Source organism: Juglans microcarpa x Juglans regia, chromosome 6D (genome assembly GCF_004785595.1).
Source record: "Juglans microcarpa x Juglans regia isolate MS1-56 chromosome 6D, Jm3101_v1.0, whole genome shotgun sequence".
Lineage (NCBI taxonomy): Eukaryota > Viridiplantae > Streptophyta > Magnoliopsida > Fagales > Juglandaceae > Juglans > Juglans microcarpa x Juglans regia.
In genome coordinates this window covers 35,482,399-35,494,432 of record NC_054604.1, presented here as the reverse complement: position 1 = coordinate 35,494,432, position 12,034 = coordinate 35,482,399, and the positions used below count along the sequence as shown (strand labels likewise).

The 12,034-nt window shown below is 35.0% G+C and overlaps 1 protein-coding gene across 2 annotated transcripts; it reads left to right on the top strand.

Annotated features, from left to right (window-relative positions):
• Window positions 1-4,747: 4,747 nt before the first annotated feature.
• Window positions 4,748-11,417, top strand: LOC121235941 (diacylglycerol kinase 5-like). 2 transcript variants are annotated; one of them, XM_041132387.1, is made up of 13 exons: window positions 4,748-5,048; window positions 6,311-6,518; window positions 6,644-6,766; window positions 6,902-7,030; window positions 7,380-7,465; window positions 7,566-7,689; window positions 9,028-9,076; window positions 9,633-9,715; window positions 10,021-10,088; window positions 10,178-10,249; window positions 10,559-10,646; window positions 10,786-10,902; window positions 11,035-11,417. In XM_041132387.1, the coding sequence occupies exons 2-13, from the start codon at window positions 6,324-6,326 to the stop codon at window positions 11,359-11,361; spliced, it is 1,461 nt and encodes a 486-aa protein (XP_040988321.1). In that variant the 5' UTR covers window positions 4,748-5,048; window positions 6,311-6,323; the 3' UTR covers window positions 11,362-11,417. The 2 variants fall into 2 exon arrangements, with proteins under 2 accessions (XP_040988321.1, XP_040988322.1); XM_041132388.1 differs by lacking the exon at window positions 4,748-5,048 and adding an exon at window positions 5,155-5,176.
• The last annotated feature ends 617 nt before the right edge of the window (window positions 11,418-12,034 follow it).

Below are 12,034 nucleotides of genomic sequence, written 5' to 3'. Positions count from 1 at the left end.
CAACTCTAGACTAAGTGTCGCTCGTTCTCCTCTTCACAGAAGGCCAAACCAAGATCTCCTCTCCACTGTGCTAGCAAGGAGCTTTGTCAGCAACCACAGCTTCCATCACCCATTGTACCGCCCGTTGCTACCGCACCATTTCATCCATGCTCCACGGTGAACCTCTGTCTAGACCTCACCACCGTGCCCAGCCGCACGAAGCTGCCGCCCAACGCCCCATAGCCTCTGTTTGCAAGTCTTGAAATCCCCTATTTTTGTTATCCAAAACAGAGAATCATTCGGCCACCTTAAGCTGCCACTATCATCCTCCACCAAAAGCTCATTCGCGTGGTGACGCCTATAGAAACTGCCGCGCGAAGACTCCCCATCACCCCAGTCTGCCGCACGCCACCTCAGGTCTCCCAGTAAGCTCATGTTTTTTTTTTTTGGTTGGTGGTTTTTCCCTCTCGGTCTCTCCCTCATTTCTATCACCGTGCGTCACTCTCTCACTCTTGCCGTCCAGCGCAAGTAGCTCCACCACCGTACACCTCCGTTACACTCCAGTCGCACCACCGTAGCTCCTCCAGCCAGCCCACCACGCCTTGCCCCTCCACGCATACACACGGTTTGGTCGTAAGCTCCTACACTTCCTCTCTCTATTTTCTTGTCATGTTTTTAATTTTAAATAGTTGTATATATATATATATATCTATATATGTTTATATAGATATTCAAAAGCCATTGCATAGTCAGTCTAATGAAATTAAAAAAAAAAAAATTCATTATTACCTACGAGTTACAAGTTTCATCACTGTGCTTTAAACCTTTAATAGTATTTGTAAACTTTAAGTTTTCCCATGTTTATTTTTGGTAAGTTAAAATTTATTTTTAGTAAAACTTCTTTTAAAGGTAAACGATAACGTTGTAATTTTATTATGATCTAGTTTATTAAATAACTGTTGTTATATAATTTAAAATATTTTGGTATGATTATTCTATTTAGTATTAAATTTGATAGTTTGATTCTTCAATAGTAAATAAGTTAGAATTTAATATTTTAGTCAAAGGTCAAGTTGGATACTGAAGAATTTGGGAAATGATGATATTTTAGGGATTGGAAATTTAAGTTTTTGAGGAATTAAAATAGTTTATCCTAACATTTTAGGCTTAAATATTGAAGTACGTGATCGATTGAAAATTTACGAAAATTATGTGATTATTTTATAGGTGACGATTAATTTTTATTTGGCACTTTTGATGAAATTTTCAAAAAACTAAAAAGTCCAAGTAAGCAATGTTCCTATACTAGATTTGCATAAAAAGAAATGAAATGAGATTGGTTTGTAAAATTGTGCATGTTATTTTAAAAAGAAAATGTGAAAAACAACCTCAGTATATGTTTTGCATTCACTCATTAAATATGTAGGAAAGATTAAAGAAATGTTTTTGACATGAAAAGTGTAGACATGAACAATATTTGACATGTTTCTGAAATGTGCAAAAGAGCAAATATGAAAAATTAAGATTTTTATACATGTGATATGAAATATTTTGGAACTGTTATTGATCATCTGAAAATGATATGAATGTGTTCAGCACGTGGTTTGATATGATATGGATATGAAAATCTTTGGTATACTTATCTGTTTTGATTCTGATTCTGAATATGGTTCTAATATGATGATATTGGTTCACGTGATATAGTTAGTACCAACATGATATGATATGATATGAGTGCACCTACTTTGAAAATTAAGTGGTCTTTTATGTGTTCTTTCCTGTGTGCACACTCGGGACTCTAAGATTGAAAAAGGAGAAGTTTCACAACATGATACTGCCTGGTTTGGCCACCGGAGATAGTACAACCCTACCACTGGGGTTAAACATGGTATATGACATGATACGATACGATATGATATAATAAGATGAAGATGTGCAGTTTTGTTATGCCAAAGCGGTTTTTGAATATGAAAATGGTTTATGAGTATGAAAAAATTGAAAAGTCGCTCTGATTTTTCTGATAACACGTTTTGAGATGTGCATATGAAAATGAAATGTTTTATTTCTGCATATCAAACTTTTTAAAAATGGCTCATGTTTACATACTAGTATATATTCTATGCTTATTGAGTTGTGGATAACTTACCCATTTATCTTCTTATATTTTCAGATGACATTGATTGCTCAGCTGGGGGTCAGGATTATAAATTGGAGTTTGACTAGATATGGATAGAAGGCCGAGTTCCATTGTTAGTAGAATGGTATAACTTGAGTAATTGAAGTACTTTGAGTTGTTTGAACCTATTGAGATTTAAAGATGTATCGTTCTGTTTCGTTGAGATTATTGGAAAATTGTGAACCCCTTTGGTTTATGTTATTTTGTAATGATGACTTATGGAGTTTGTATTATGGTTATTTGGAAAATATGAGATTGTGTGCTATTTATGAAATTCTTTGGGTTTTAGGTGCTTGGAGAGATAGGTTGGTAAGTGACAGGTAGTAATTCTCCAACCCTTCCAGGTATGGAGTGTTACAAAAAATATTTCATATTATCTCATCTTATTATTATAATTTTTCTAAATTTTCATACAAAATATAATAAACAAATCAATCTTTTCAAATCTCAAAATAATAATAATATTAAAAAATAATATTTTATTTAACTTTTAACTTTTATCTAAACTCATTTTATTTCAATTCATTGTCCAAATAGAATCTTAGTCTAATCCATTGCAAATCCAGGATTGAACAGGATATTAGGATGTAGATATCAGATAAAAACCTGACTACAAATCTTCATTTTATGGGCCGAAAAGAGGGATTTTGGATTGGATTTGGAAGCCGAGTTCCCAACCCAAAACACAAGCCGATCGAGGTCGGTCTCTTCTGTTCCCATTAATATCCAGAACAATCCAAAATGTTACATACCCAAGTCCACGGCGGACAGGTCCGACTTTTTCTAAGTTGCAAATCATAGCTGCATACACGTGATGTTGGCGCAAAATGTCCGTGACCAAAAGGCCCATGCATGCATGCATGCCAGGTCAGTATGCGTAGCCAACAAGGCAAATAAGCAATTTCTTGTACGTACGTCACCTCCCTGGCCGGAGTACGATTAGGCCCTCACCCTCTTTCGAGTTTCGTGGGTTCAAAACTTAAAATGTGATCAAATTTAAAGAAGTTGCCGCGTGCTTTCCTACATCATGTTCCCTTTACTTCTGATCTGGTGCGTTTATACACGTACCTAATCATGACGTTAATTGTTTATTGAATTGAATGGTTTAATATAGCGACAGATATACACCACATCAAATGCTCATCACGTATCATTTTTTAAGAACTGAACCATTAAATTTGATGGATATAATCATAATTAATGCTAACAATCATAAAAAAATATAAATATAAATCCTCTCAAATTATCTAATTAATTGGCCTTTTAAAAAAATTGATCAAGACTTGCATGAGGATCGTATCATTCAAATTTGATTAAAAAATAAAAATAGCCGAAGAGTAAACACATCATTAAATGTATTGCATGATGTTGATATATAAGACGCATATGTGATCTGAAATTAAGGTCACTTCAATTTAGAAAATAATAACTTTATTCTAAGGCTACGTAACACATTATTTAATTTAGAAGATAAATCTTAAAATCAGAATTTTATAAATCAAATTATAAAATGTGGATAGTATGTGATATAGAGATATTAGAATCACATTGCTCTTGAGAAAAAGATAAATTCTATATGAAAGCCAGTTTATACCACACGCATGTATCTACTTAATCAATATATAATTTATCATTTTTATTTTTTTACCTCAATACTTAAATATACATGTATTTAAATAAAATAAAAATAAAAACTTACATACTGATTAGATAGTGGTGTCGTATGCTAGAGGCTTATTTATAACGTTTCACCGAAAGAAATAAACATATACGTACAATAGTGGTTGTAAGAGGCAACTTTATTATGGCACAATTATTTAAGAAGCAAATTGATTACGCTTTGCATGCTCGGGCATCTGTGTAAAAGGTTAAAAAACATTAATCATAAAAAATTAAATAGATATAATGGATTATGTAAAATATAATTTTTATTTTTATAGTTTTTTACAATCTTACATTTATCTTGACAGTTAATACTAATCATATATTTAATCTCCATATATTACCATTAAATTCAATTGATCTAATATTTATTTTTCTTTTTCTTTTTGGTCAAAGAATATTTATTTTTCTTGAAAAATATCAAAATTACTAAAACGCGTACTATTTAAAAAGTCACATTTGGTGTTATGCATTAAATAAATAACACTCTTACGCACGCGCTTGCCGCGTATTAGGTAAGTTTCTATCCAAATGCGTGTCAAAACTTAGTGTTGAAAATAGTAAGATAGGATGATATGTAAGGAGATGGTTTTAAATGAGTTGAATAAAATATTATTAAAATATTATTTTTAATATTATTATTATTTTAAAATTTTAAAAGTTAAATTTTTTATTATATTTTATTTTAAAATTTTGAAAAATTATAATAATAAGATAAGATAAATGATATTCTTGGATTATCCAAATGAACGTAATAAATGACCTCGCTCCAGGTTGGACCGCGACGCTCTTCCACCGTAGTATGTACATGGTAAAAGCTCACGCGCCAGTCGCCCTTTCCAATTTCCAAATGTTAATTGATGGTGTACTGTACCAATTCTTCTCCTTTGTTTAGGGGCAAAAACCAACATAAATTAAAAATCTCTCCCCCGAACGAATCCCGCGGAAACAGACTCACGCATAAACACAACACAACGCAAAAGGCCAAGTCCCTCTCTCGTCGGACCATACTCTCAAGGCTAAAGAGCCAGGCGATCAGCACCTTCCTTCTGCTTTCTCTCTTTCCCACCTTCTTTCTCAAACCGCCGCGCCAATATATAGCCAAATTGAAACAAAGAATATTCAGACTTTTACATATTTATATGTGATCCCTTGCGATTCCGTGCTCTGTTTTCATCGCTTTGAATCGAATCTCTCCTTCTCTTTTCGTCTCGTGAGTATATCTCTACAGGTAAAGGATCTTCTTCTTTCAATTCTTACTACCTTTTTCGACGATGTTTTCTGCCTCCTTTGAATTACTAACTAAACGACCTGTTTGGTTGCCGGGAACGAAATTCAAGCAAATCGTACGCAAAAGAGGTTCCGGGAAATTGTTTGTTTGTCTGGTCGTTCCTTTTTTTTTTTCATTTTTTGTAAGTTGTCTTGTGATTTTATTTTCCGATCGTTTTGACGGAACGTAGATGGGAAATCGAATTTTTGTACAGGATTGCGTTCCGTTCGGGAGCCGTTTGCGTGAGTTGTCACTGGCTTCTCAAATCGTTTCCAGATATATTAGGGGTTACATTCGTAGTTTTCTTGCTATGTGTGGGATTGTGGCATAAAGAGCCGCAATGCTTCTCAAGTAAATCACATTCCCACTCGAAAGCATCCTCAATTCGTTCCACGTTCCACAATGGCAAAGACCCGCCCTAGTCTTGTACTCTGTTTTTACCATCTGCTACTCCCTTTTTTCTTCAAAAGATAATTGTGTGGGATGGTGGCAGCCATATCTCCATGTTTTTCATCATCTGTGTATTATTCCTGGTCTTATGAAGATCAGGTCCGCAAAGTAGAACATGTGTGATATGGATGGAGTAGTGAATAGGCGATTTGATTAATTTTGTGCTTTCTTCGTCGCATATATAATGTAGAGTTTTGCTCGTTGGCTTATCAAATACGAGTTGTTTGACTATATTGTTCATCAAGGACACGATTTGGTTCGCCCATGAATTGATCCACATTTGAATCTGCACCGTTAGTTTGCAATGCACATCTTTCTACTATGTTGGTTGAAGTCTAAAGTTTATCTTTAAATGTATTTACAGTTTAAATCTAACATTGAAAAGTGCATCATAAACTATACAAGTTTGTGTTTAAGGTTAGGTTTTAGAGTCATACATTTTCTTATTTCATTTCATTTTTCTCCTTTTCTTCGCCCCCTCCCACCACTACAGGTGAAAAGAAAGGGTTTAAAAAACGCTGAACTAAACAGATTGTGTCAACAGTAACATACGTATGATGATAAGCATATAGCACTTTTGGTGCCCATTTTTTAAGGTAGTCAGTTAGTCGCCCAAGGGAGGAATTTGATCAAGGGTATACTTGCTGTTTGCATTAGAACCTGTTGCTAAAGAATAATTGCTACTCTAAATTGCATCAACATTTTTTTAATTAAATTACAAATGGATTGGTAGTTACTAATCTTTAAATTGGATTGTCCTGTTTAATCTGCAGTGTGGAAGCGGTAATGGGGGACGCCATATCTGATAAAACTTTGAAGGATTTCTACATTCCTGATTACATACTTACACCTGGGTCAGAGGTTAGCAATGCTTCCCATATACCTACTTGTCCTGTGATAGTCTTCATTAATTCCAAAAGCGGAGGCCAGCTGGGAGGGGAACTTCTTGTTACATATCGTGCTCTCCTAAATAAAAACCAGGTAATTCTATTACTCAACCACAAGTTAGATTCTTGGTGAAAGACATCTTAATAACAGGATATGCGGTCAAGGTTATAAAATTTCAAGCCACTAATGGGATTGACATTGCGTGTCTGATTTTTCAGGTTTTTGATTTGGGAGAAATGGCTCCTGATAAGGTACTACACCAGCTCTACCTCACCCTAGAAGCTCTTAAGTGCAGTAAAGATTATTTGGCAGCTGAAATCCAAAAGAGGTTGAAAATAATTGTGAGTTTACTTTCAAGTATGGCTCGTGTTATTTCTTTCCCAGTTTCCATGCATAAATGCACAAGTCCTTCCAAATAATCATATCCTAACCTTGATTTCTTTTCTTTTGTTTCTATTATACGCATTTATCATTAGGTTGCTGGTGGAGATGGGACTGCCAGCTGGCTGCTTGGAGTAGTATGCGATCTCAAACTACCACAGCCTCCCCCCATTGCAACAGTCCCATTGGGAACCGGAAACAACCTACCATTTTCTTTTGGCTGGGTAAGACATAATGTTTCTTGATCTTGTATAAAGGAAACGTTTGAATGTCAATATAATGATGGTTTTTTGTGGTTTAATTTCCTCATGTAATTTATGTTTTCCCTGATAGACTGAAACATTTATAGATCAGGAACTGCTATTAACGATGTGAATTTTCTTGCCTATAACCCTAGCTACAATTGATGTTGGTCATAGAAGAAAACTTGGTGTCATACAGATACCTATAAAAAAAATCTAATATGGATTTGTATCAGTTGTCTGCATCTTGAGAATAATGCTTCATATTTGCGGTCACCATTCAAAGCTTGTTGAGCTTAGAAGTTTTGCATGACATGGTGGTAATTTACAGGGAAAGAAAAATCCAGGCACAGATCCGCATTCCGTGGAATCATTCTTGAACCAAGTAAAGACGGCAAAGGAAATGAAAATTGACAGGTAATATGTCCTTTTACTTCAAGCTTTTTGACATAATAAAGCGGGCATTCTGTCAGCTTGAAACTTTTTTCGGTCTCTGAGTTATTTTTATACTTTTCAGCTGGCATATCATCATGAGGATGAAGGCTCCAAAAGAAGGAGCATGTGACCCTATTGCACCTCTTGAATTACCGCATTCTTTGCATGCATTTCATCGAGTATTACAGACAGATAAACTGAATATGGTAAATCTTCTCTTTTTTTCAGTAGTTATTCTATGTGTGTATACCAAGAAGAAATGCAGATTTGCACAACACTAACTTACCATCCGATCAAGATTGGAATCTCTGTTCCTAAATTTTTCTAGATAATATTATTACTGGTAAGTACAAAGAAGAAAAAAATACATAGAGGAAAAGATGACCTTCATGCTGGAAAGCATTATAGAATCGGCAATTACAGCAACGATGATGCAGACACTTGAGCTTAAAGGGGATACAACGGGCCTTATATATTTCTCCTTCGTAGTAATTTTCTCATCTGATTTAAGAATGCAAGTTAGGTCACCTCTGCATTCATTTTATCTTTCCACTATTGATTCTTTAGTACATCACATAAGCTCACTTGAGATTTCTGAAATTAAGACTGGCCTCTCTTGTGGAAAAGTGAAGGCATTCTGACCTCCCTTACTGGTAACAATATTACTACTGAGGGCTGTAATTAATAACCTTATCTTCCTAACTATTATTTCCTTTGAACTATAGAAAAAAATGATCTAAAGTTTTTTTCAATTAATAACATTTACTAGAGATTTGTCTGTATCATCAAAGCTTCAAGGGGATGGCAGTGAGTTTCAGTACAAAAAGGAGATCTCTGTATTTTTGCCTTGATTATCTTGTTTGGATGGTGCATTTATTGACTGAAGAGAACTGTGATAACAACATTTAGCATGAAATCAATATGTACAAATTCTAGTTTAGACATGACTTCTTTTACATTTCATACTGAAGGGCTTGAACTCTCAGCTAGTATATAATCTATCAGATGATGTTTTGTTTGAAACTTAGGCATGGTGCATGCATCTTATTTGTTTACATGCAAGTTGATGGGACGAGTGGGCGGCTGGTGCTTGCAAAATCCATCATAGCTGTATCTTGTCAGTAGAGATTTGGTACTCTAAATATCATGTAATTTGATTTTCAATCGGACATGTGTTAATTTCATATTAGGTGCATCATCCGGTTAGGGATTATTGTTATCCTGCATCCTGAATCTCTTATAATGCGACCTTCAAAGTTCTAAAAGACATTTAATTAATTACATATTTAAATAAAATGCTTGGGCTCTCATGTACAAGATAGTACCAGACCATTCTACTATAGATACCATTGTGTATGGTTCAACTCCAGGTATCTGTATTGGGTAACATTTACAACTCAAACTACACATAGTTTATCGTCAATCTGGGAACTTGAACAATCTTTCTTTACTGTTCCATGATTTCCCTTGTGTTCTAAATTTTGCTCTATTTGGATTTGGTGTCAACTTGCATGCTGAGTAGGAAATTTGTTTACTGTTCTCAGGAGGGTTACCACACATTTCGAGGGGGATTCTGGAACTACTTCAGCATGGGTAAGAAATTTAAGAATGTGTATTGGTTTCTCATAATCTTTCAGAGGCCTGTGTCGACAAAGTACAATTTTATAAACACCTAGCATTGCAGCTCAGGAAAATTAAAGAATACAGAACTAATGAAAAAGATGACCAAATTAAGCAAATTTTCCTCAAGCATATAATATCATACCAAGTCTAAAATATAGTTTTCTGATTGTTTTGTTGGCAGTGCAAATTTCTTCTACGTCTGAACTTATTTTAGGTATAAAGACTGTTTATATAGAGCTTAAAAAGATCTTGTACACTATGTCAGAGGTTATTAGTCATTGCTTAAAACAAGAAGAAAAAGGGTAGTCATGACAATCTGGTTAGTGTATAACATACACAACCAAGGGAGATAGAATACTGTTGTTATTCGTCATTTCACTTCATTGTAAATGGTTTTTATATCTATAATACTTGGGATGAAACAACTGAAAAGGATAAATGTACAATAAATTTCCACATTTCTATGCCTCCAAACTATTAATGGCACTGCCTAGTTCCTCAATGATACGTTTGTTTTTGTGTTCAGGAATGGATGCTCAAGTATCATATGCCTTTCACTCTGAGAGAAAGTTACACCCTGAGAAATTTAAAAACCAGTTAGCTAATCAGGTATTATTCTTTAGTTTGCTATTAACAATCACTTGTAATTGGACCTTAATTACATAGAAGCATATAGGCGGGTCAGGAATAAATAAAGCATGCCATGTTTCTTTTTTTTTTTCCAAACTTTTGCCGCATAGACAAAATAACGTTTGTCCATGACTTAATTTTGGTGTCTTGGACCACCCTTGGTGACATGTCTGTACCAGCTGCATCTTCTAGATTTTAGAAATGGATGATTATTTTTATATTTATTTATTTAGGAAAAAAGCCACTAATTATTTCTATTCCTTTTCTTTTTTGGGGTGGACCAGAGCACCTATTTGAAACTTGGATGCACTCAAGGATGGTTTTGTGCTTCACTATTTCATCCTTCTTCACGGTGAGTATTCGTGGAGGTGATTGGAAGTTGCATGACATCACATGAGTGAAGGCTTATATTTCTTGAAAATTTTATTATTTTTCTCACAGGAACATAGCACAGCTGACAAAGGTTAAAATCATGAAACAAGGTGAATGGGAGGATCTTTGCATAGCTCGCAGGTGATATACTAATTTTCCTTTTTTCACTCTTTTGTATCCAACATGTGTGTTTTTGTAATTTTCAACAAAGTTAACCTCGTCTGTACTTTCACCGTGTTGTAATTTCATAGAATTCATGCAGCATGTTCTGTTTCATTGCAACCCCAGTGATTAAGAAGTCTTTATATTTGCTTTCTTAAAGAATTGCCATGTTCACAAAATTTTAGTTTGTCCAAAGTATGCTTCTTATCTGTTGCTTTCCATAATTTCACTCAACACTTGATGAATTATTTTACTTCACAATTCTAATTCACCCTCTGTGATTTGCAGCATCCGGTCTATTGTTTGCCTCAACTTGCCCAGTTTTTCTGGAGGACTTAATCCTTGGGGAACACCAAATAAGAAGAAATTGCATGATGTTAGTTCTTTTTAATCTCTATTATATCCATGACTAAGCTACTTACTAAACAGAGGCTGTCCCGAAAAACAGCAGTAAATTTGAAGAAATATTTGTCACTGGCACACATATAAACTGCTATTTCTGGATAAATTTGCAGAGGGACCTCACTCCTCCATATGTTGATGACGGCCAAATTGAGATTGTCGGTTTTAGAAATGCTTGGCATGGGCTTGTTTTGCTCTCTCCGAGTGGCCATGGGACTCGTCTTGCACAGGTATGAAATTGAGTAACTTGAATATCAAGGTGACATTGCATTCATTCTTTTATTCTGCTGTTCTTTTGTTCAGACAAATCCAATTCCCACTAAATTTCTCTCTTAAGTTTTATGCTTGATTGTTCTATGTAGGCAAATAGAATCCGTTTCGAGTTCCATAAGGGTGCAGCTGACCATACATTCATGAGGCTAGATGGGGAGCCATGGAAACAACCCCTACCGGTTGATGATGACACCGTTGTGGTAGAAATCTCTCACTTTGGTCAAGTTAGCATGCTTGCAACACCACATTGCCGATCTAAAAGTATATACGACCCCTCCTCGCCTGTCAGTCACCAAGAGGAAGGAGAGGACAGTAGTATTGAAGAAACCATGGAAGATTTTGAAGAACGAAAGAAGTTAGGTGCAGCCGATACTTTTAAATTTCCCGATGAGTTTGACGTAGCTCATCTCAGCTAAGTACTTAAAGATCTGACCCATTCGTCTTTTGCAAATAAATCCTGCCTTTCCTCCTCCTTCATCGGCCTTCAAATTTTTATTGCTTCTGAGTTAGTTGTAGTTGCCGTGGTCCAATTACTTGTACTGCAGCCCCGTGCCGATATTCTGATGGAGTGGGCTACTATGCCGGCCACTCTTATCGCTCAGCGTATCGTCTAGTAATTTTTTTTAATAAATTTAAATATTTTTAAAAAATAAAAAAATACATCAATATATTTAAAATTACTTCTTTAATCATTAAATAAAAAAATAAAATAAAATTTGGTCAAAATGAGGAAGTAAAGTAATTTTATTAATTCTGATGGCAGTGAAAATACTATCTAATTAGTAGAAATTGTAGAATTTGAAATCTTTTTACATGCATATAATGGATAAATCTGGGAAAAGTGAAAATACTCCAGCGCACCTGAATGTTCATGGAGACTTCTCTCTCACTGTCTTTCACAGCTGCGCGCCCCCATTTTACAGCCACCTAAACGAAGTGTTCATCGCCAAAAAAGTGTTGATCGAAAGTGGAAGCACACAGAATCAGCACACAGGCATTCAAACAAGCTAATGCGCCTTCACCAAACGTTAATAATCATTTAGGAAACAATCGCAAAAGCTTAATAAATTATCTCTAAATATCGTTTCA